The sequence below is a fragment of the Macrobrachium rosenbergii genome, chromosome 42 (genome assembly GCF_040412425.1).
Source record: "Macrobrachium rosenbergii isolate ZJJX-2024 chromosome 42, ASM4041242v1, whole genome shotgun sequence".
In the NCBI taxonomy this organism is placed as follows: Eukaryota; Metazoa; Arthropoda; class Malacostraca; order Decapoda; family Palaemonidae; genus Macrobrachium; species Macrobrachium rosenbergii.
Genome location: NC_089782.1, coordinates 42,948,822 through 42,973,712, shown reverse-complemented (window position 1 = coordinate 42,973,712; position 24,891 = coordinate 42,948,822). Strand labels below are relative to the sequence as shown.

General features: G+C 37.5%; 1 protein-coding gene across 1 annotated transcript in view; it reads right to left on the bottom strand.

Annotated features, from left to right (window-relative positions):
- The window catches only part of LOC136827807 (nuclear receptor subfamily 2 group E member 1-like), a 54,751-nt gene that overhangs the window by 2,383 nt on the left and 27,477 nt on the right, over positions 1-24,891 (bottom strand). The window contains exons 5-8 of the mRNA XM_067085265.1: positions 6,952-7,228; positions 6,174-6,397; positions 1,249-1,463; positions 940-1,063 (exon numbers count right to left, since the gene is read on the bottom strand). Coding sequence (XP_066941366.1) covers positions 940-1,063; positions 1,249-1,463; positions 6,174-6,397; positions 6,952-7,228 — 840 coding nt within the window. The remainder of the gene's footprint in view (positions 1-939; positions 1,064-1,248; positions 1,464-6,173; positions 6,398-6,951; positions 7,229-24,891) is intronic.

Below are 24,891 nucleotides of genomic sequence, written 5' to 3'. Positions count from 1 at the left end.
AAAGGGGCAAGTAATCTCATGCCAAAAATTGGTGCTTAGCAAGTTGCAACTGACCTTAGGATTTTAATGGAAGTGACGATGAGTTACAATGAGGCATAAAGCCTTTGAACTGAATAAGTTTATCCTTTACAGTATGTTGCACTGAGAAAATGATTCTTCTATGGCTATACAGTAGGTATAGCGTGTGTGTATTTTATTTTGTTATTAATGTGAAGTTCAAGGGAGTTGACTGGTCACAGTTTTTCCACTTGGCTGGTTTATATCTTGAAAAATATTTAAAGTTTATATTATAAAGGTCACAGTCAGTTTGTATGTATCAGCCTTTTGGTATGCAGTCCATTTTTTCTCAACGTTGGTAACATTTTGTTTTCTGGTAAGGGGACATAGTTACCCAAAGTGAATTCATGTCATACAATAGAAGGGCTTTTGTGTTGATTAACATCTTCTTATGGAACCAGACTTGCCTTCTCAGGAAAGTCAAATAAAATAATTCATGAAACACAGAAGATAGAGAATTCCACATTCTTAAATGAATGGAATGAAGGATTGATCCAACCAGTTGACTGGTTTACTGATGTAACTTTTTGTGAAAGTTTATCATGATTCCATACCACCTCTATTTATAAGCATTCGAGCACAGCCATACATTAGCCTGAATGTCAGAATATCTAGGGATTTCAAAAAACTCAAAATGGTGATTTTCAACCCAGAAATGGTAAACAACAAAACTCAAAGATTTGCAGAGCTTGTGAGTCTTATTGAGAGATAAAAAAAGGTAGGGGAATGATGTTACACTGTTACCATTGATTAGCTCAATGAACTTGAAAGGGTTGTATCTCAGGTCTTCTCCTTTTAATGATTATTATTGATTGCTTTGTTAACTTCATGGCCACATAAAGTTCAATATCCACAGTTGCAACTTTACGAAATGATACTCACGTAATCGTAGCAAAATAACAGCGGACAAAAGCAGAAGTTCCGTTGAATCTAGTGAATACTGTCTGCACATTCTTAATGCAGAGGCTACTTGCCTGCTTTCATCACTCTCTAGGACATGTGTTTTCTGAAATGATAGAAAATTCAGAGGTTAAGACTAAGAAGTTTGTTTAAACATATGAAAGACAAGTATTTTTGTTTGTTCAATATTTTCTATGCAGACTTTTCGTCTTTACTGAACTGAAAGATCTCGCTCAACTTGAGTACAGTAAACAAGTCAAATAATGACAAAGAAGCACATAAAGTGAATACCGTTATATCGAGATCTAGCTTCAGAGGGTCCTGCTGAAAAAGGAGGAGGATATCTTGATGCCAGTAGGCTGCATGGAGTAAGAGTAATTGAGGCCACGCCCTTGTCAACAAAAGCAGTAGATCGTTGATGGGCATTGGGCTTAGAAGTGGGGATGACTTGGTGAATTTGACTGCCCACCCTAAGATCTGTACACCCATTTCTTCTCTAAGTCTACCTAGAAAGAAATTTTTTACGTTAGATTTTCCCCTTGCATGCATCTGTTGCAGTGAAAGAGTTAAGGACTTGAAACACACTAATAAAGAGGAATCATAATGGAAAGGCGTCAACAAAAGAAGTAACTTCAGTTTACAGAACACTAACTTTACGTGAATAGAGAACACCGATTGGTTGCAGCATTATTTTCTTAAATTTTTCATCGCTGATTTGTCTTATTTGATTTTCATTCTTGTTAACTAGCCCTGCTCTTTCTTTGTCTATGTATAGTCTTGTACAACTCTATGCACTGGCGTTGTTTTACAGTTGGTCTGCTATTCGTGTAAAGACTCGCTCTGAGTCGCTCAACTTCGCATGCTGTAAGGATCTTATGACGAAAGATATGCATTATTGGTCAGAAATGACGGCTATAAATATACGATTGTAATAATTTTCCCTACCTAAAAATTAATTGCATGCAATCTGGTTATTTATAATTTTTTTACTACTATTCACAATACTATCTCTGTCATTACCATTGTTATGAATATACTTTTTTATACCTCTTCAGCAACTGTGTGGGTATTACCGATTTATAATTTTTTCATCATGTTATCTCATGTATCTAGATTGCGTATGTTATTGTCTACTTTGTATATTCCATGTATATGGCCTTGAGCTGAAATAAAGATATATATATATATATATATATATATATATATATATATATATATATATATATATATATATATATATATATATATATATATATATATATATATATATATATATATAAACCTCCAGAGTATACCGCAATAATGTGACATATTACGGTTTGCGGCTTTCCCACGTTTTGTTTCGGCAAAACGCGTTCAATCCATCGTTTCTCATGGGACGACCAATTAATTTCCAGCACTACGGGGAGCTTTGCCAAAGCATTATCGAAGCACTTAGGCAAGCAGCACTGCATTGCCTGTCGGTTGCTGCTCTTGTCTTGACTTTATTAAAACAGCGTTTTTACATAGACGAGAGGATTTTTTTTTTTTATTCCTTGTAATCGACCAAGAAATGGTCAGAGCAAATAAAACATCAGTTCGGCGGTTGAGTTGTGAAATTAAACTCTAAGGGATTATTTTGCTTAGTATTATGATGTACGTTTGTCCTTAATTCAATGTGTTTAACACACAGTAACATCTGAATATGTAAATAGGATTGTAGATTTTGACTTAAGGGGATCCAAAACTGATTTTGAACTGCAATATTTTTCTCTGAAGTCTTTTACGTTAAAGAGAAATCACATTTGACAAAAAAAAAAAAAAAAAAAAACATTTTTAGTGTGAACACTGAATGTGAATGAAAGTAAAAGGTTGAAGCTGTTTGCTGAGAGTATGTGGTAGAAGAAGAATGGAAAGGGTGGATACTGTTACACATAGTGCGAAAGAGGTGGGTGGTAAGGAAGGGACGTAATGTCCGGGAAGCACGAGAGCAAGATGTAAGAGGATTGTCAGTATTTCAGTGAATGTCATTCTGACCGACCGTGTGAACAGCGGAATGATGGATTTGAAAATATTTTAAAATCAAGTAGTTTATGTGCATCATTCTGTTGTTTTGAATGTCAACTCGACAGTCAATCTCGTCAGTTTTCTCACGTTCTCCATCGAGTGTACTTTATCGCTGCGATAGCAACGCTTTCCAAAAATAGCAACAGCAAGGACTTCATGAGGAAAGATTAAGGAAATGCTGCGTGTGAGAAACTTTAGAAATTTTCAGGGTAGTTAAAAAAAAGATGCCACTATCGATGATATTAAGATGAAATTGAGCGCTTTAGAAAGTAATTTCAGGAGGGAACTGAAGAAGATCCATGCCTCTAAAAGAAGTGGTGCTAGTACTGAGAATACCAATGAACCATCTTCATGTTTTTTTTTTTTTTGATGAAATGCTTTTTCTCAAGGACATAGAAAACCCGACATAGCCGAAGCACAATGGGTGCTACACCAGTGGTAGCACTCATCCTTGTGATTCATTACGTAGGCTATACTGCAAAAAAATCATTAGCTAAATGTAGAAGATTCACGGAATATGGTGGGATAAAAATCGATAAATAGGTACATAAATAAAAAAAAAAAGATTACTCGGAGCATTTCACTAAACTCAGTTCTTTTTTACCGAGGCGCATTGGCACTCAATCGCAGGGGTGCCCTTTTAGCTCGGAAAAGTTTCGCAAGTATTTTGTCCGAATAGCATCATTGTTTTCAAATAATTACGAAGTAATGTGAATCGAGACTTACTTACTAACCTAAATTTCTCCCTCAGATATATGTTTTGTCAATAAATAATGTTAACGAATAAAGAGATTATAAAGTATTGTGATGGTAAGTCTAAATTTAATAACAACACCCGCCGAAGTCAACGACTGGAGCTTGTTTTCGGATGCACGCTGCATAATTTGTTTACTTTTCACATATTTTAAGACTAACTGGGATAAATTACACTAAGCATAAGAAAAACATGTTATTATAAACTTTCTTTGAATAGCAGAATCTACTAAAAACATGGAATTAATAAAACTCGCTATTGGTGGAAACTTCCGGGGAGGTAAAAGGAACAGCCTGTGGCGGCCTGGCGGGAAAACCAGATGATTGTCATTGCAGCATTTTCCTGCTTATGTCATTGCAGCATTTTCCTGATTTATGTAAGTGTTGAAATCAGTGTTATGTTATTGAGATTACTTTAATGGCTATATCTGCAATTAAATAGTTTCTATGTGCACACTAATAAAAATATATTTCGCAGAAATTAACAACTTACTCTTTCACGTAAGTTACAGCAGACAATGCGAGATAAGAAAACCTTTTATTTTCTTATTTTGCGTGCTGTTCAAGACACATTTAAGGTGAGAAGTAAAACGAGTTTCTGAGTAGGATAGTTTGAGAAGTAAAAGAATGTGACAAAATTATGAAATTTCGTTTAATTGTGATTTTTATGCAATTTATGGAACACTACAGTATCCTCAAACCGAAAGTAGTGCTATTAATAGAATCCATACCTTTACGACAAAATTAGCAAACCCTTTCTATACGGACTTACATCATAGGCCTACATACACCTAGCCTAACTTATATCAAGCATCAGCTACTGTTTACTGTTACTCCTTACCTTAAAGAGTTAAGCGAAATTGATTGCAATTGTCAAAAAATGGTGTAAGACACACAGACATAGGCTAGCCTAGTTTGAAATGTGTGCAAGAAATAAAGCCATAATAAGGGAAGTACATTATTATTATGTTAAAGAAAAATAGCCTCGTCTTATTTATCATAATGATATAATAAAAGGCTTCAGCACAAAAGCCTATGAAAGATGATATGTATCTGAAAAGTTTTCTTGCCCATCAACATTTGCTGGCATGTGGATACCATATGAATAACTAGGCCTACCTATCTAGGTAATTTTATTTAAAGCCACAGGATGTTCCCTTTACTCCCCGGAAGTTTTCACCAATAGCGAGTTTTATTAATTCCATGTTTTTCGTAGATTCTGGTATCAAAGAAAGTTTATAATAACATGTTTTTCTTATGCTTAGTGTAATTTATCCCAGTTGGTGTTAAAATATGTGAAAAGTAAACAAATTATGCAGCGTGCATCCGAAAACAAGCTCCTGTCGTTGACTTCAGCGGGTGTTGTTATTGAATTTAGACTTACCATCACAATACTTTATAATCTCTTTATTCGTGAATATTATTTATTGACAAAACATATATCTGAGGGAGAAATTTAGGTTAGTAAATAAGTTTCGACTCACATTACTTGTAATTATTTGAAAAAACAATGATGCTATTCGGACAAAATACTTGCAACCAGTCTGCTAGCAGGAAACTTTTCCGAGCTAACAGGGCACCCATGCGATTGAGTGTAAATGCGCCTCGGTAAAAAAAAACTGAGTTTAGGTCTAGATTTTTTCGTTGTTATAGAATTTAGACTATCAGGGGAAGCACTTGGAATCTTCAGTCATTCAACGTTCTACAACTATTGTCCCAGATTAATTTTTGTCACCAACTTCCCCGAATTGCCTGGGGTTGAACCTACGATCCACGAATGATTTATGTGCAAAACCAACCGTCCCATTAAGTGGTCTAGGTCTAGATTTTAAACTGCCATTCCTGTGATGACATTCAAGAACGATCGTGTGAACTCCGTTTTAGAAGGCAGTCACCCATCCTAGCAGTGACCATAGCTAGCACCGCTAATTTCACTAAGGGAAGCGAATTGCATAATTCTATATCTACGTAATTCACATCGAGCAACGCTAACTTTTTAAGACGTAGAGAAAGGCCTCTAACTGATGTATTGTGCATAACGAAAGAATTAATATTGAGCGCCACATCGTTAACAGTGAAAATGAATGACCAGACTTTCAAGTTTAACTGTTGGGGTATTTTGACTTGTAGACATATATTTCACTGTGCATACTTTGCAAACATCCACCTACCACTTTGGAACCGTACAGGAGTCTATTCTTCAGAATCAAGCAACAGTGCTGAAAGTCATGTTACGCAAGTAATCTGACTAGCAAAATGGAAGTCGTGCCCTAAAGAATTCGTGCATCTGAAGAACAACGTTTCTTGTCCGTTTACGGTTAAACCTTCAGTGGCCAATTTAATCTTGCACCCATTCTTGTCACTGCCTTTTTCTTTTAACAGTTATTGGTAAGCTGCATTTCTCATTTAACACTTACATGTATTTGTGCACAGTTGAAGATTTGGTCTGACGGTGCTGAAGGCCGATTGCTGAAGATCTAATACTAAAGGCGTCGTGTGGGCTTGATGAATAAATGGAGGTACAATGGGCGTCAAGACGTGAGGTAACAAGGGCGTTGTGGCCGGTAAAGCTGGGGCAGGTGGTGCTAGAAGGGGCGCTTTTGTTGGGAAAAATGGACTGCTTCCTAAAAATGTTGTTAACCTGGAATGATACAGATGTTATGGGGTATGACTCTGTGGCGCTTTATCAACGCTAATGATTTATTAGTATTGTTGTAGTTAGTGTTGAAAACATGTTTACATTCATGTAGAATAAGCTTTAAAGGAAATTAATATGTAAAGCAATCTTCTTACACACGCACACTCACATACAAGCACACGCACACACATGTATGTGTATATATATATATATATATATATATATATATATATATATATATATATATATATATATATATATATAATGTGTGTGTTTAGGATGTGTAAATGTTGTCACTAAGGTAAGTGACATTTTTATGCTAGTATTGACCTACAAATCACTCATTTATATCGTATTTCCTTTACTTTGGAAATAACTTGTATACAAAGTGAGTTACTGTGCAGAGGCTTGCTAAGTAGGTTTATGACACCGTGGCTTCTTTCATTCAAAAATGCTCTTAGTCGTACTTTTGATAACATTGTGAGAAGTACAAGTCCATAACGAGGACCATCAACATATCGCATGAATTAAACTGACATGAACATATATCTGCTTACGGCCAGTGGGCATCCGCCAGTCCGGAGTGCCTCGCCCCAGTTGGTTCGAGGTCACAGAGCATTGGGTTCGGAAGGGCATCGCTGGAGGAGTCTGTCGGGTGATTGAAGAGGGGCTGCAAGGGAGGTGGACCCATCCTGAGAGGGGGTGGTGGCTTCGGCATGGGCGCCAGGCCAGGTCTGAAGGGCGTTTCCATCTTCGGCCCCGGCGGCGCTGCCTTCTCGCAGGCAGACTGTTCTCGGATCTTTGGTTTTCTTGGTCCGCGTTCCTCTTGTACGGCTGGAATGGAAAGGCATTTTGAATTGGGATACCGTCCGGTGCTGGGAGGAGGCTCTTAATGAGAATGCCATTTCAGTTCCTTGGGGGACTATTTGAACGTTTCTTCTGTATAATCTTTATGGTGGGGTGCTGAGGCAGCTTTAGGAAAAAGGATGGTTAACTCGCGCTCTCATAGTATGGTGATATTTTGGCACACTCTTATTTATGGTTTTTTTTACTTGTTCATGTTTAATCGTAACTTAACCTAATTACCTGAACACAAATGTAAATAACCTTTCATTTTAGTTTAATATCTGGTATTCCATTTGTCACAAATATAAGGTTAGAATATTCCTTAATGCAAAGGTCACTGGGGTGGGCAGTGAAATGCCCCTATATAGCCCAGGCCTGAAGAGTACCGGGAAAATGATGGAAAAAAGTGGACTAGATCTCTCTCCTAAATGATACAAAGGGACACAAGCATAGGAGGGGAGTTCCAAAGCTTGGAATTTTTGTACCGAGTAAATCTGGGAAGAGGTGGTCTGACGGGCGACTGAAATGTTTGCAAGAAGAAAAGGAAAATCCTTCAGTCGTGTAAAAACGAAATCAAGTTTCAGTCCTTAGTTTATGAGGAGCAAAAAATAATCATCAGTAAACCGCAATGGATTTAGTGTGAAATCAAAATTGTTTTGATCGGAATATCAAAAGTTTATGGTTGTACCCTTGAGGATAATTCAACACCTTACTGCCTTTCCTCTTCTCTGTTACATGAAGTTTTACGTGGATATGCGTGTGTGTGTGTAGTGTTCGACTTTTTGTAACACGACTGTCATTTCTCATTTGAGAATCCTCACCTGGCCAGGTATTGCGTGAAACGGACCCATTGCCCGCAGAGGAGAGGTGGCTAACGAGTTCACAGGTAAATATTTGATCGAAACTTACCGGCGAATTACGGAACGGTAATCGCCTTAGCCCCGAGAGCGGTAAATATTTGATCCCTCGCAGTGATTACGCCGCTTGCGCTAAAAGCAAAAGGCTTTTTAATAGCGGTGGCAAGCTTACCTTCGCTGAGGGAACGTATACGCTTCGCGGAATTAGAGATCTTTATCTTTTAACGTGGGAATCTTGCGTGGGTGTCATTTTTCTAACCCGGGAGTTCTCTGTAACTGTCTGTAATCGCACTATCTTTCTGTCATGCAAACAAACACACACATCTATACTGTGTATTGTGTGCACATCTACAGATATTCACTCCCATGCTCTCTCACTCTCTCTTGCCTGGCTACACACACCAATTCTCTCTCGCTCTCTCTCTCTCTCTCTCTCTCTCTCTCTCTCTCTCTCTCTCTCTCTCTCTCTCTCTCTCTCTCTCTAAAGGGAAAGGTTGAATCGCAGCGGACTGTCCATGGACTGCCCATCATCCGATAATGATCGGTTATGGAAAATTAGTCATAAAAGCGATAGCGTTGATCGTCGTTTCCAACATGATTGACCGCATCCAGAGGCCGTATTATTGGTTATATTTTCTCATGGAACGCGCCAGGGAGAAATAGAGATAAAATTTCACTCATTATTAATGTAGCTGATTAATACTGTTATTTTTGCTGGGAAAAAAAATGACACTAGATGAGGGCTTTTGTCTCCTGCGTTGCCCAGAACGTGATTGTTCTTGGTATTGCCGTTTTATTATTATTATTATTATTATTATTATTATTATTATTATTATTATTATTGAAGCGCTTGTACAGAACGTAACGTTCAATGGGGATCGTAAAGAGGGATGTGTTTTGATCTGTATTTGGTTAAGGGAAACGTTCCAGTCGACAAACTATGATAAATCTTGTCACCTTTATGGTAGTTTTATTTTCTGAGATATCGTATGCGTTTATCATATATGTATATATCTATATAGGCTATATATAGAGTATATGTACTGTGCATATATATTACTTGTATTTGTGTATTTATATATATTGGTGTTTTATCTTCTTTTTTTTTAAATTTTATTTTAAGCCCCTCCGGCCAGGTCATGGCACGGCACCCCAAGTGAGATTAGGAAGCTAAGGTCTGGTTAGGTCAGGACCTGCCATTGTAGGAAAGGTTGAGTTTGTTTATGTCTGCGGAACCTGTCCCGTAGTTCTATACTCCCCCCTCCCCCCCTTGTATATATATAATGTGTGTGTGTGTGTTTTGGCACGTAAAGATGCAACGTATCTATGCCTTATTTACCTCGTATCTAATTCTAAAAGTCGTACATCACTTGTAACACTGTCGGCAAATAAGGTGAAGTGACTGAACAAGTACGAAGGTGAAATTAGCGTGTCGTAAAGAAAATAAAGATAGAGCAAATAATGCTTAGTAGAAATGCTGAAATGTAATGAATTATACGTCGCAAGTTTATAAAGTACATCTCATATAAAACGATATAAGTACAATGAATATTCTGCAGTTATCCAGTCCTACATTAAAATAACAATGAAATGTCCACTGCAGATGTATAAAAAAAAAGCAACACATTGTATGTTACAGATTCATCAAATAAGTAAGAAATATGAAAGCTGAATACTTTAATTTTACGTACGGTGATGGCCAGAGAGAGAGAGAGAGAGAGAGAGAGACAGAGACAGAGAGAGTGAGAGAGAGAAAGAGAGAATTTACAGAAATACACTAACATTTGCGCCTCACTAGTTTCTCAGCTGTGTACGCCATCTCTATCATAAGCATTTCTAAGTAGGCGGGTGTTATTTCGCTAATAGTATTAGGCGGCTATTAGCTGTGATGTTATTATCCGAACTAATTTGAAAGGCTATAGTACTTTTAGCTGTCTTAGTTGATAAAGATATAACAACATTCGTTGTTCAAAAATAGTGACAAGAAGCCTTTTTTATGATATGGCAGTCATACGTGAAAGAAAGAACGAACACCAGCCAACTTTCCTTTCGTCAGGTGTTGAAACTTGACACAAGTATGTTACAGCACTCAAAAAAATTATCAGTTTTGAAATTATACGTGTGTATTATGTGTCAATATATTTTAAGAATTAAAGATTAAGAAAATTTTGCTAAATGACACATTTTAGAAATGATAATTAAATTTGGAATAAATCACATCGAGAATAGGTCTATTTTTTCTGGCAGCTGATGCTTTACTGCTCTCTCTCTCTCTCTCTCTCTCTCTCTCTCTCTCTCTCTCTCTCTCTAGTTATTTTGAACATTTATCAAAATTTTTTAGCAAACCCCTCCTTTCTCTGTCTCTCGATCTCTTTTAAGATGGGAAAAGTTGAATCACTGCTCTATAGACTGTCCATTATAAGGCAATTATCGGTTTTGGAAAATTAGTTATAGAAGCGATAAAGTTGATAATAGTTTCCAACAGATTGAATGCCACCAGACTATCTTGTTAGTTATATTTTGACGTTAGAATGCTGTAGGGAAAAATAAAGCGAGATAACGTTTTACTCAATGTGAAAGCAGTTGATTGATGCTACTATTTTTTGTGGAAGAAAAAATTTACACAAGATGAAAGCTTTTGTCTAATGGATTGGCCATAACGTGATGATGACGATGATGATGATGATGATGATTATTATTATTATTATTATTATTATTATTATTATTATTATTATTATTTATAGAAAGATTACTTTTGATAAGAATAAAACTTGCAGCTATAGAAATACATTGTATATATACTAGCTAGAGGCGCGAGTTACACTGTGCAGGGCAGGGTGCCAGTTGTTTAAACTCGGCTGTTTCATTGACCTCATACAAATCAACGTTGCATTACCTGTGGTCATCATCGCCGTTAATAAATAATGTGGCCTGAAGGGAACAATAAATTTCCAAGAAATTGATAAAATGGTAAAACTAAATTAACGATACGTTATAATTTTTCAAGAAAACCAGCTTCCTCCACGAACTTCAAAATATACTCTCCAAGTTCGCAGGGAAAACGATAATTACCGTCTTCATCAATGAACTGTGAGAAGAAACGGTTTGTCAACTTCCCAAGGTTAGGCCACTGATTTAATGCAAAGTGCTACACATAGACTGACGGCAATAATACGAAATACACTTTCCCCTGAATGAATTTTTGGCATGGGAGAATTTTGGTACAAATTAAGTGATGCAGAGTATAACACAAAAATAAAATATTTTAATCATCTGGAAAAGAGAAATAAAGTAATAAAGAACATTCTATTAATGGAAAATCAAGCTGCAATGATTTTGTTATCAGATCTTCGAAGGAATCCTGCCTTCCTGTTCTGGAGAGAACACTTCCCTTGAAGGGTGCCCTCAAAGAACTGGCCTCCCTAAGGAGCCTTTGGCCATGACCCTTTGGGCCCTGACCAGGCCCGTTTGCCCAGCCTGGCAGGATACCTGCCTTCCTCCGAGGAAGCAGCCTCAGGGTGGGACCCTTCCCTTCAAGGGTGCCGTCAAGAAACTGGCGAGCTTTTGGGCCTCATCCTTGAAGTTTTTGGGACCTCTCCAGGCCTGCTTCCCCAGCCTGGCAGGATATCTGCCTTCCTCCAAGGAAGCAGACTCAGGGTCAGACCCTTCCCTTCAAGGCTGCCCTCAAGAAACAGGCGAGCCTTGGTGGCTTTTGGGCCTCATCCTTGAAGTTTTTCGGGTCCTCTCCAGGCCCGGTTCCCCAGCCTGGCAGGATAGCAGGAAGCAGCCTGTGGGTCGTACCCTTCCCTTCAAGGGTGTCCTCGAGGTTTCTCTTACCCAACTTTTTAAATATGACACTTGCTCTCTCTGCGGCTTCAAGGCGATTTGAAGCATCTCGGAGATTATTCATGGAGACTTTGGAGTTCGGCGCATGCGGGAATGGCAATTCTCTTGTCCTTCCAGGAACCGGAGACTGGATGATTCCAAACTGTCTTCAAGGAAAATCCTAAAGGTTTTAGATCATTTTAACATAGCGTTAACCATTACTTAGAGTTCTTTTTCTGACACATAAGTGGTGTGTTTTCAAACAAACGTTTCGCGGAGAAATCCAGAATTTGTATTCGGAGTCACTCCACCCAGAATTCCAAGGAATGTTTTAGGAGCTGAAGACGACTGCAAAGGATCCTGGAGTAGTGAAGACGTATTATAAATATAACGTGCTTGACCTTTAAAATTTAAAAAGGGTTTCATTAACCTCATGTGATAACTATAAACCACCTGCATTATGATGATCATAGTAATTTATACTACGCCTGTTATACAACTTCAGTATTAATTACATCAGAACTTTAACAAGAAACTAGCAAATGTGAGCGATAGCGAGCACCTGCTAGTTTCTTTATGTAGGTATACACACACACACACATATATATATATATATTATATATATACACTTACTGTATATTAAGAGAGAGAGTCCTAAAACCATCATTTCTGTAAGATAGTCATAATTGCAATTTTGACTTAATTGAACATTTTGATGATCAGAAGAAAGGAGGTTTACTTTTATAATTTTGTTAAATACTTTTCCTTTAATTTACAATAAAAAAATATGATAAATATTTACACATGAAACTAAACACAAGTAATGAATGAAGTTCTTTAGGCAACACAAGTGAATCTTCCTGTCCGACATCACCAGAGATTCAATCATTTTCCCTTTCCTTCTGATTGAAGCTAGCTGCCACCTTCTCGTGGCAGCGCGCCAGGACCGACAGCTTCTTCCGTAGTCCGTCGTTGGCTTTTTCCAGGTGCTCCTTCCTCATCTGGAGGTCGTCCAAGTCCCGTTGCAGCGTCTCATTGTTCACCTGCAGATTCCTCAGCTCCCGCTCCGAAGCATTCTTCTTCTCGTGCAGGCTACTGGTCCGCGTCGTCATCTCCTCTAGTCGGCGGTCTTTCTCTTTCAGTAAATTATCCTGCTGACCCACTCTCATGTCCTTCTCCTGTAGCTGACACTGGAGGGATCAATTTTCTCTGGACAGCTTGCCAGCTTGTTCCTGCAGTTGTCGAACTTGGAGCCGGAGGTCTTCCTTCTCAGTCTTGCAACAGATGAGTGCGCCTTCCAGCCAGGTCTTGGGTTCGTTTTAGTCATCCGCAGATTTTTATCTCATGTCACGCAGTTCCGTCTCCCGTTGCCCTGCTGCTTCCTCTTGTTGACGAAGTTGACAACTGATCTTGGCCAATTGAGCAGTCAGGCTCATGAATTTGTTATTCAAGGTATCAGTTAGGTCTTCAACAGTGGCACCATTCTTAGCCAGTTGCTTATTTTCTGCTTTCATTTTGTCGATCTCGTCTTCCAGCATATTTCTTGCATTTTCCTGCGTCGCCATCTCCTGCATCAATTGCTTTTCGCTCTCCAGCAAAGGGAGCTTGTCCTCGCAAGCTTGCTGTTCCATCCTGTGCTTGTTGAACCGTGCTGTGGTCGCCTGAATCTCCTTCTTTCCTTTTTCTAGATCCGTTCTGTTTTCTGAAAGACTATTTTCCTGATCATTAACTCTTTGATTAAGGTGATATTCAGCAGGGTTACATTGTTCCTCTCTTCTCTCTCGAGACAAACTTCTCCCTGGAATGCTTGAATTTTCCCGTCACCTCCCTCTGTGTGCTTTTCAGAATTTCAAAAAACTTGCTCTGGAACAATTCAAATATTTTTCCAATTTACGCATCGGCACATTCATAAAAGTGACAAGCAGCTGAGAAGACTCATCATTATCATCCTCACATCATTAACTTAATTCTTAATTCTGACCATCTTCATCAATTGCATATCACCTGCCTATATTCTTTATTGCACCAAGTGGGAGGGGAGGTGGAAGGGAGAGGGGAGGGACACACACAGACAGAAAGGCAGCCATGAAATTGGAAATTGATATATATATATATATATATATATATATATATATATATATATATATATATATATATATATATATACTTGTATTCGTGATGTATTTATAGGCATTGGTGTTTTATCTTATTATTTATTTATTTCAATATGTTTGCAAATGAGAGAAGTTGAAAATGTTTCTCGATTCCACACTAAAAACATCGCAATTTTTCCTTAATTTGGGAGCACACACACATACATACACGTCTCCATACTCTCTCCCTGTACAACGGGTTTAACCACCTTCCCTCCAAATTTGAGCGTCTTTATATGAAGCATTACGCAAACAGATGCAATTATTTTGAAAATATACGCTGATAAGCCTGAACATTTCTATATAAATATACAGTATATATATATATATATATATATATATATATATATATATATATATATATATATATATATATATCAAACAACACAAATACACTGCGTATAAAGTTATTATTTTCCCAGAGGACCCCAATAATGCGGAATGTTTCAAAGAGGACATTCGTTATTTTCGAGCTTCCAGAGGCGTGTCTGCCAACTTCTTCAAGAAACCTAAGATTTGATTTCTTGAAGATGGAGGCAAGCACGACTCTGGAAGCTTGGAAATAAATAAGAAACTCTTGAACTTTACGTATTATTGAGGTCCCCTGTAAAAAAAAACGGGTAGTTTGCAGAACGACATGACTACCTCCGAATGGAAGCTAAGTTCATTGTCTCCGATGTTCAGTGTTAATTTTGGGGAGGGGAGGAAGCCCCTCCGGTCAGGTCATGATACGACGCCCTAAGTGAGGTTAGGAAGGTGAGATCTGGTTAGGTAAGGTCATGGCATTCTAGGAAGGGTTAGGTTTCTTCATGTCTTCGGAACCTATCCCGTCTTTGTACCCTCGCTCCTAGTATACATATACTGTACATATACATACATACATACATACATACATACATATATATATATATATATATATATATATATATATATATATATATATATATATGTGTGTGTGTGTGTGTGTGTGTGTGTAATGGTAGTGTGTGTGTTTTAGCACGTAAAGAATGCAATTTATCTATGCCTCATTCACATCGTATCCACTTCTAACAGTCGTACATCTCTTGTAACACTATCGCCAAATATGATGAAATGACTGAACAGTATGAAGCTGAAATTAGCGTTTCGTATAAAAAAAAGGAAGTTACAGCAAATTATGCTTAGTGGAAATGCTGAAATATACCGAATTATACGTCTCAAGTTTATAAAGTAAATCTTGTGTAAAACGGATATGAGTACAATGAATATTCTGCAGTTATCCAATCCTAACCTAAAATAACACTGAAATGTCCATTGCAGATGTATACAAAAACGAGGTACACACTGTACGTTACAGATTCATTACATAAGTAAGAAATATGAAAGCTGAGTACTTTATACGTAGGTACGAAGATGGCCAAACTGAATATATTTTGTCTGCGGGAGAGAGAGGCCTTTCAGTGAAACTGTCCCTCCCTTCAATACCACTTTTAAGAACTTCGCTAATAGACCGAGGCCGATGGGGGAAGAACCCACTGCAAATGTTGAGAATGAAGTTGATTAAACTGAAACGAAGAGATCGCTTGACAAAACTGGAAATCAGAGATACAATAACAGGTTTAAGTGTGACGATATACACTAACATTGCGCCTGTTTATTTTCATAACTGTACCTTACTACATTAACACATACATAATTGCTTCTGTTAAGTATCGTATGTCATTTCTCTAAGAGCATCAACTGTGATAAATTTACCCAATCGAAGATGAATCGTTGTAACACCATCAGTTGATCAACGGATATTTAACCTGCTGTTCAACTATAGATTGAATTTGTCTTTGTATTTTTCAGTGATGAATGTTACGCACCGAACGAGAACAAAACCAGCCAACTTTCCTTTCATTAACTGTTAGAACTTTATGCAAGTATGTTACGGCACTCAAAAAGATTATCAGTTTTGAAATTATTTGGTTATATTATGTATCATCATATATTTAAAATTAAAAATGGAAAAAATTTAGGTAAATTACACATTTTAATACCGATTATTAAATTTTGAATAAATCACTTTGAGAATAGGTATATGATTTCTGACAGCTGATACTTTACTGCTCTCTCTCTCTCTCTCTCTCTCTCTCTCTCTCTCTCTCTCTCTCTCTCTCTCTCTCTCTCGTTGTGTTGAATCATTTATCAAAATTTATTAGCAACTCCCTCCTTTCTCTCTCTCTCTATCTTTCTGAACAGGAAAGGTTGAATCACTACTCTATAGGCTGTCCAATATAAGAAAATGATCGGTTTTGGAATATTGGTCTGCTTAATTGAACGATTCCTGACTCGCTATTATTAAGAAAAAAACTTTTTATATCATATATAAGCAGGAAAAAAAGTTAAGTATACCTCAGTCAATTTAACCAGACCACTGAGCTGATTAACAGCTCTCCTAGGGCTGGTCCGAAGGATTAGACTTATTTTACGTGGCTAAGAACCAGTTGGTTACCTAGCAATGGGACATACATCTTATTGTGGAATCCGAACCACATTATACCGAGAAATGAATTTCTATCACCAGAAACAAATTCCTCTAATTCTTCATTGGCCGGGCGGAGAATCGAACGCGGGCCTAGGAGAGTGCTAGCCGAGTAGGATATCGACCCATCTAATGAGGAACTTGCTTTTATCTGAACTTTATTATTATTATTATTATTATTATTATTATTATTATTATTATTATTATTATTATTATTATTATTATTATTATTATTATTATTATTATAGTGGCAGTTATAGAAATACCATGTTTAAATAAGAGTGATACTATCATTCCCGAGTATGGCATATCGATTTGCAAAAGAAAAAAACTCTCGCCACGTATTTGAAAGGTACAAATAACGCCTATACGTAACAGTGAATGGGGATTGTTTGTTAGTGTGAGTGTGTGTGTGTGCATGCGTATGTCTTGTATATTGGCGTTTTATTTTTTTATTTTTTTGTGTCATATCAACGTGAAGTTGTTTGCAAGAGGTAAGATTTAAATTGTTTCTCAGTTCCATTTGTAAAAATATTGTAATTTTACTTGAATGTGGTAATTCTACTTATAAATTACCAGCACTTATTGTAAAATCTGAAGCAACTGTACACATCGCTGATATTCTTCTTGTTACCGAAATATTTATTATTAGTGTAATAAGTGTTAGCTGTTTTGTGAACTAAGAGAATATGGCCATTTTTCGTGTAATCTTCATTAAAGCTATATTGCTGCGCAGTTTTTATGAGGTGATTATTTAATAATTTTTATTGCAATTTTTGATACTTTGTATCGATGCCTCATTTACCTTGTATGTCCTTCTGGCCTTCATACATGACCAATAAAACTAAAGGGAATTATGATAAACTTAATAAATGTACAAAAATATAACGTTATATGTTTCAGTTTTACAATAGGGCATCGGCTGTAAATCAGATATAATAAGCATTATAAATTGTATTCTTGAGGTACAACATACAGTAACTTGTCCGTATGTAAAACAAGCAACAAATTGTATTTTATAGAATCACCAAATACGTGATAAACAAACTGAATATTTCGTATTTAGATAAGGTGGCCAAATTAAATGTAAGCTACTTTTCCCCTGAGAGTGGGACCATCCTTTAAACTGAAACGAACATAATTCTGTGCAAAATTGTAAACCAAAGGAAAAATTAAAGTACCCAAGCACTTCGATACAATGTCTGAAGGTAGGCTACGCACTAAAGTTTGTGCCCGTTACGTAACGTCCCTCGGCTATCGTCGCCACTATTGTAGGCTATCATGTCCCCTAAATTAAGTCGCGGAAATTATAATACATGTGAATAAATATAACATGGATAGAAATATCTAACTTTATCATCAACTAGTGAAGATGTCAGTACCGGTCCTGGTCGTTTCGGCCGTAACATCCAAAACAATGCAAGACGTTATGTTTATGGTATTTACCATTATTATTTCATGTTTTACGTACTACATCCCCAAGGGGCTGGTACTAAACACGGCGCCCATTTTGCACGTAAACGTGCTTACGGCCGAAACGACCAGAATGCGTCAGTACAACCACAGTTGTTCAAAAATAGAACGACGCAATGCTCGACATCTTGTCGCTGTGTTGTTTTCCGTCGCCTACAGACACGAGACCCAGCAACTGTAGTGTCGTCAATTCCTTGAATTTTATTCAATTATGTTACGGCACTCAAAAATAGAGTAAATTTTGAAGTTGTGTTTGTATTTTTTTGTGTAATTATATACTTGAAGTAAGAAATTAAGAATACTTTGCTAAATTACACATTTTAGTAATGATAATTATATTTGGAATAAATCACTTCGAGAATATATGAGTATATATTACCTGGCAGCTGATGTTTACTGCTCTCTCTCTCTCTCTCTCTCTCTCTCTCTCTCTCTCTCTAGCTGCTTTCAACCCATTTATGAAAATGTATTAGCAACCCCCTCCCTCCTCTCTCTCTCGCTCTCTCTCTTTTTGAGATGAACTGTGCATCATAAGACGATGACCGGTTGTGGAAAATTTGTCATAACAGCAATAGCATTGATCATAACTCCCAACTTAATTGAACGCTCCCATAATTCCATATTATTGAGTTTATATAAACAGGGACGCAGAAATGGAAGGGAAGATCAAGTTTTCCCTCAGACTTATTGTAGCTTTTCATTGGTAGCCTATTATTATCGCGGGAGACAATCCACCAATCTCCCGTTATTGTGAAGACTTGATTATTATTATTGCAGAAATATTACTAATAATAAGGATAAGACTGTCAAGGAAAGAATTACCACTTTTGAAGAGCACACTTACCGTGATAATAATGACCATTCAAAGAGGGATGCTATTTTTCCGTGTTGTGACGTGTCGATTTACAAGGAAAAAAAAAACACTAAGCTTCGCATTGGAAAGGGTCATATGGCGCCTATGCGTAACTTCGTGGATTGTGTATTAGTATGTGTGTGTGTGTGAATTGTATAGTGGTGTGTTTTATTTTCTTTTCTCGTATCAAACTTGAATTTGTTTGCAATTGGTAAAATGAAAATTGTTGCTCAGTTCCATATGTAAAATTATTGTTATTTTTCCAGTATATATATATATATATATATATATATATATATATATATATATGTGTGTGTGTGTGTGTGTGTGTGTGTGTATGTATACTTTTAGAATACTAAATTATTTATGTCTGCATTACGCCTCATTTTAACAGATGCTCAACTGCAGTGGGATAGGACTAAACCAGTTGTACAGAGAGAGAGAGAGAGAGAGCGTATATTCTAAACAGTTGGGTAATGTGCCCTTGTATGCCGTTTGGTATCTATTTCCTATCATGCGCTGTGAGGTGTGCAGTATATCCTATTCATTTTTTTGTTTTTGTTTACAGTTGAGAATTTTGGTTGACCGTTTGCAACTTCTCGGAACGTGTATTTAATTTTGGAACCATTCTAGATGACCAAACTGATTGTAAAATTTGAAGCCAATTGTATACGTCACTGTGAGATCCCATTTTCTTTGTAACGATTTTCTTTGGTTCCTAGAATTGGTTATCTGGTCAACTATAGGAATATGGCCATTTTTCAGCTAGCTTAATGAAGTGATTATTTATATTTTTTCGGCAACTGAGGATGCTGTGAATCTATCCCTCATTTATCTTGCATGTACTTCTGGCAATCCTGAATCACCAGTAAAACTGTCGGCTAATGTGATAAAATGAGCGGGCAGCACTTGACGAAATTTGCATGTCGTGCACAGCACATTGTGCTTAGAGGATATGCTAAAATTTAACGCATTATCCGTTACAATTATATAATAGTAGTCTACATCGTGCTTCAAACAGTTATAAGTTCTGTAAATTACATTCGAGTCTATTTTGCTAAATTACACCTTTTAGGGATGCCAATTATACTTTGAATAAATCAGTTCGAGGACTGCTATTAGCCTACTGCTGTGACAGTTAACAAAACAGTGCTCTCTCTCTCTCTCTCTCTCTCTCTCTCTCTCTCTCTCTCTCTCTCTCTCTCTCTCTCTCTCTCTCTCTAGTAATGAAGGAAAGGGAACAGTTTGAGACTCCCGCTTTAGATGTTTGAAGCTGGCTTGTCAAACTAAATACATTAGGCCCCACCCGCCATTTCTTGTGCACAGGACAATTTCGCCTGCTCGTAAAGTATTATAAAACGGAACAAACTGAAATTGCTTTTAACATCACTAATAACCAACTTTAAATTGCATGCAGCAAGCACACACTCGCTGAAAGAGCTAAAACACAAGTAGCGCAGTGTAGACACACACACACACACACACACACACACACACACACACACACACACACACACCCAAAAGACATGGAATTATTCCTAAAGATCACTTTCACTCGAGGTTTGATGTTGTGATAGCAAACAACCTGAAAATTTAATGGAAGTCATTACTGGGGATTATGGAGAGAACGAAATAAAAAAAAATAAAGTTTCTAACGCAATGATTTGATCTTCTGCATTTTTTACGTGAGAAACATTTAGCCCGCGAGTAGGAAAGGCCCGTAATTCGTCGAGGGAAGGATGAGTTATGTTGGTGACGTCACGCTATTGCCCGGTAGTGGGGACGTTTATTATTATTATATTAGTAGTAGTAGTAGTAGTGGTAGCAGCAGTAGTAGTATTGATAGTTTAATTATGGTAATTTGTGTAGCGACCTACTTCTAGTTTTCGCCTCTCGGTCCTATGCTAATTTTAAAATTTATCGTAGTTACTCATTACCAACGTCATACCTCGAGAATCCTTCATGAAGAACCCTCAGTTCATGATCATATCAGTTCGTCTGATATCGAATATGTCATGAAACCTCAGCAGATTTCTTGTGACTGAAATTTCGATGACAAAAAAAAAAAAAAAAAAAAACGAGAAAGAATTGATCGTGCGTGTTGGCTAATGGAAGGTAATTGGCTGTTACGGAGATCATAGAAAGGCTTCATTAAATGATGGAAGGCGGTGGAGTGGAAAAGGGTCATATCTATGATTGTACACGGCACGCGATAGGGAAGAACTGATATCAATCGAAAAGGAGAGAGGGAACTAATATAATTCGAGTCAAAAAAGATCGAGGGGAAAACCAATATCAATCTAAATGAAAGGGCGAGAGAAGGAAACACCATCATCAGTTACAAGGAGTGAAAGTTTGGGGTAGGCTGACCGTCCCGTGGATTACCTGCTCTTAAGAATTTAACTTGCTTCAGATACAATAAATCTTCGCTTCGCGAAGAGTTTTACAAAAAAATTTTATGTATAGTTTTCTTCTCTTGTTGCAGGACATGATGTACCCTATAGATGTATCATCATTTATTTAATCATCTGGTACATGTGTATCATTAATGTCTGTATGTCAGTTTTTTCTCATTTAAATGTATTAGACCCGCATCTAATACATTTATATCTAAGATATAAACTTACATATAGTTACCTTATTTTGTTTATCGGCAACTGTTTAATGGACGTGAAAAAAAATTCGGGAGACACTTCCCCAAGCCTCCATCCCCCCCCCATCCCCCACCCCGCCATCCAATCACCTTAGGCTGAAGACGAAGTACGGAATCCTTTTATGTATGTACATATCAAGTGTTTTTTTTTTTTTTTTGATGGCTTGAAGAATTTCAGTTATCCGTTCGAGGGAATGAATGATTGATTTAGCAGTGCGGTTCGGCTTCACGTCGGCAACAATGCGCAACTTACTAAATTATTTAAAAAAAAAGTACTCGTGTAAAGAAGGTGTAGAGATGAACGAAGGAAAAGAGAATGGAGTAATGTATCTTAAGCAAGTTTCTTGAGGAGGAGAAAAGAGCAGAGCAGACTCGCTTGATATTTTTGATGTGCACGAAGGGCAAGTGATGAAGGACTGCATTAATCCAGAATTGATCATGTTCAAGCTTCAAAATAAAGCAACGGTGAATGTGTCGTGTGTAATAATCAATGCGTATTTTTTCGATTTTTTTTTTTTCAGAAAAAAAAGTTAAGTATATCTTAATTTAACCAGACCACTGAGCTGATTAAGAGCTCTCCTAGGGCTGGCCCGAAGGATTAGATTCATTTTACGTGGCTAAGAACCAGTTGGTTACCTAGCAACGGGACCTACAGTTTATTGTGGAATCCGAACCACATTATAGCGAGAAGCGAATTTCTGTCACCAGGAATAAATTCCTCTCATTCTTCATTTGCCGGTCGGAGATTCGAACTCGCGGCGAGCAGAGTGCTAGCCGAGAACGGAACCCACTCTCCCAACGAGGAACTTTTAGAACTTGGCGTTTATTTTTCTTTGTCGTTACGTACTTAGAACGTCATAATCGCTTCGTTATTGGTCAAACACTTTGTGTCAGTATTTTTTTTTTTTTTTATCACAACAACCCATTCCCACTTCCGCCGGACTCCTTAGGTCTTCGGTAAATTTCAGTTATTGTCACTGGAGATTCTGCACCAAAGGTCTTCTAATTCGATTACCTTTTTCGGTGCTGCTTCCCCTGTCGGGGTCCTTGGGCTTCTAGCACTCCGTGATTCCAACCAGAGCTCCGGCTTGTCTTGCACAGTAATAATAATCGCCCGCTCCATACATCCATGCATAAGGCCTTCTCAGCAGCTTGTCGAACTCTCTACTCTCACGCTTCCTGGATTCTAAAGCCTCTTCTATACAATCTATCCAGTGCTTTCCAGGTCTTCCTTTCCATATACCTCCCAACACAACGAATCATACACTTTTCAACAGGATATCGTCCTCCATTCTTTCCACATGAGCAAACCATTACCTACGTTAACCTTTGTAACGCCATTACGTATATCTGTCCCTTTCAATTCTTTCTCCACACGTACTATGCAAACAGTTCATCTGAACAGCTTCAGCATTTAAATGTCTTGTATTCGTGTTCAAAATCCATACTTACATTCATTCTCCATTTTATACAATGTTGCGTAACTGATAATGTTTATCCTTAATCTTTTGAAACCTTTTAGTGCAGCCAAAAGTTAACGACTGAAAAAATATATGTATTTATGGACAATGATCACTGCAGCTTGGACACCAAACGCACCCCCCCGCCCCGCCCCTGCCCACCCATTACCATGAACACCTCCACCCCTCAACACCCCCTTTACCTTTACCGGCAGAATAAAAACACTCCGTCATTTTCCTTTCAACGGTCATTTAACCGCATAGTTCGCCCACGTGCTCCGATGAATATTCCTCATAAATACCTCAGAGGCACATGAGTGCTGCCGATCTCCATAGCGGCAGATAATCCCGGCCGCGTGCGGGCTAATCCTCCCGAATTCTGGGTCCACGCGAGAGGCCCTTAAGTGGTCCGGGAGAGTCACGCCGTCGGAGAGTGTCACGTGATTAGATTACACCTTCGTGTGTTTATTGTATTGATGAATTGCCTGATTGATGGCGCTCTCGTATATATGTTTTTTTTTTATGTGTCGATGGTCCCAGTTGTTTGATTTCCTTCGAATAAAGAGAGAAGATAAATAAATTCTAAAATAAAATAAGTCGGGGCAAATTGATTGACTCTCTCTCTCTCTCTCTCTCTAGTTTGTGAGTACCGTGGTGAATCACCCCTTGTACATTTTTTAGATTATTTGCATTAGATGCTATTGATTTCCCATTTGATTTCCTATATTATTGCAAAAAAAAAAAAAAACGATATTCTCTCTCACAATAGCTTTCGACCATTTTACGCTATGGGTGCACTTACGATCTCTAAATATAGCCAGCAATTCTTCTCAATTTTTTATTCATATTCAAAACGAACACCTGAATTTGATTGGGTTTTGAATACTTCGGATTCCATACAGCACCTTCTCCTTTTTATTTTAACGCGTGCCGGTCCCGAGGCTGACTTTTTAAAATAGAAAGGGTTAAGTGTTAAAAAAGTATGCGAATATTTCTAAAACTTGCGTCAACCGTATCAGAATAATGTGGGTTAGCAAAGAATTATAAACGGGACATGGATAATTTATGATGAAAACCACTTGACTAAAACATCACGACGTATATTCCTAATGAAAATAAAAAATTTCTTTTTAGACCTTTTTTTTTATTGTTTAGAACTTTAGAGAGTCAAGGAACCTTTAAAAAGAAACAAGAAAAAAAAAAGAGAAGTTCGCTCCCAAGGAGAAAAATCCATTTAACAGAAATCCTGCAGCTTACTTCCATTACATATTAGGGAGCATTCAAACTAATACTTTAAGGGTGAGACGCATATCTTAGTCAACGGTACATGTTTCCCTACTTCTCCCGTTCCATCTTAATCAGAAACCCCGTAATTTTCCCTCGGTATTGCAAACACCAACAACGATAACTCGTTTCTCTGACTCCAATGACAGTTTTATCCAGCCAAGAAAATATTAACGATTCCTTTAATAAACTTTCATCGAGAATGTTTGCGAGAATATTATGTGCCTTTCATTCTTCCGTGACAGTAAAGAAGTATTCTTCAAAATGCATTTATCTTCGTCTTGTTGCCCAATTTCTTTTTCTTGTTGCCCAATTTCTTTGTCTTGTTGCCCAATTTCTTTGTCTTGTTGCCCAATTTCTTTGTCTTGTTGCCCAATTTCTTTGTCTTGTTGCCCAATTTCTTTGTCTTGTTGCCCAATTCTGATCGAAGTTGCATGTGACATTGTGCCTTTGCGCACTATTTAAAACAATCGTGATTTAGAAAATATGATTATAGGTTATCATATTTAACAATAATTCAGTGTTTTAATGTATTTGCCCACCTTTCAAACCCATCTCCAACCATTCCAGGATACCACTCGCTGAAA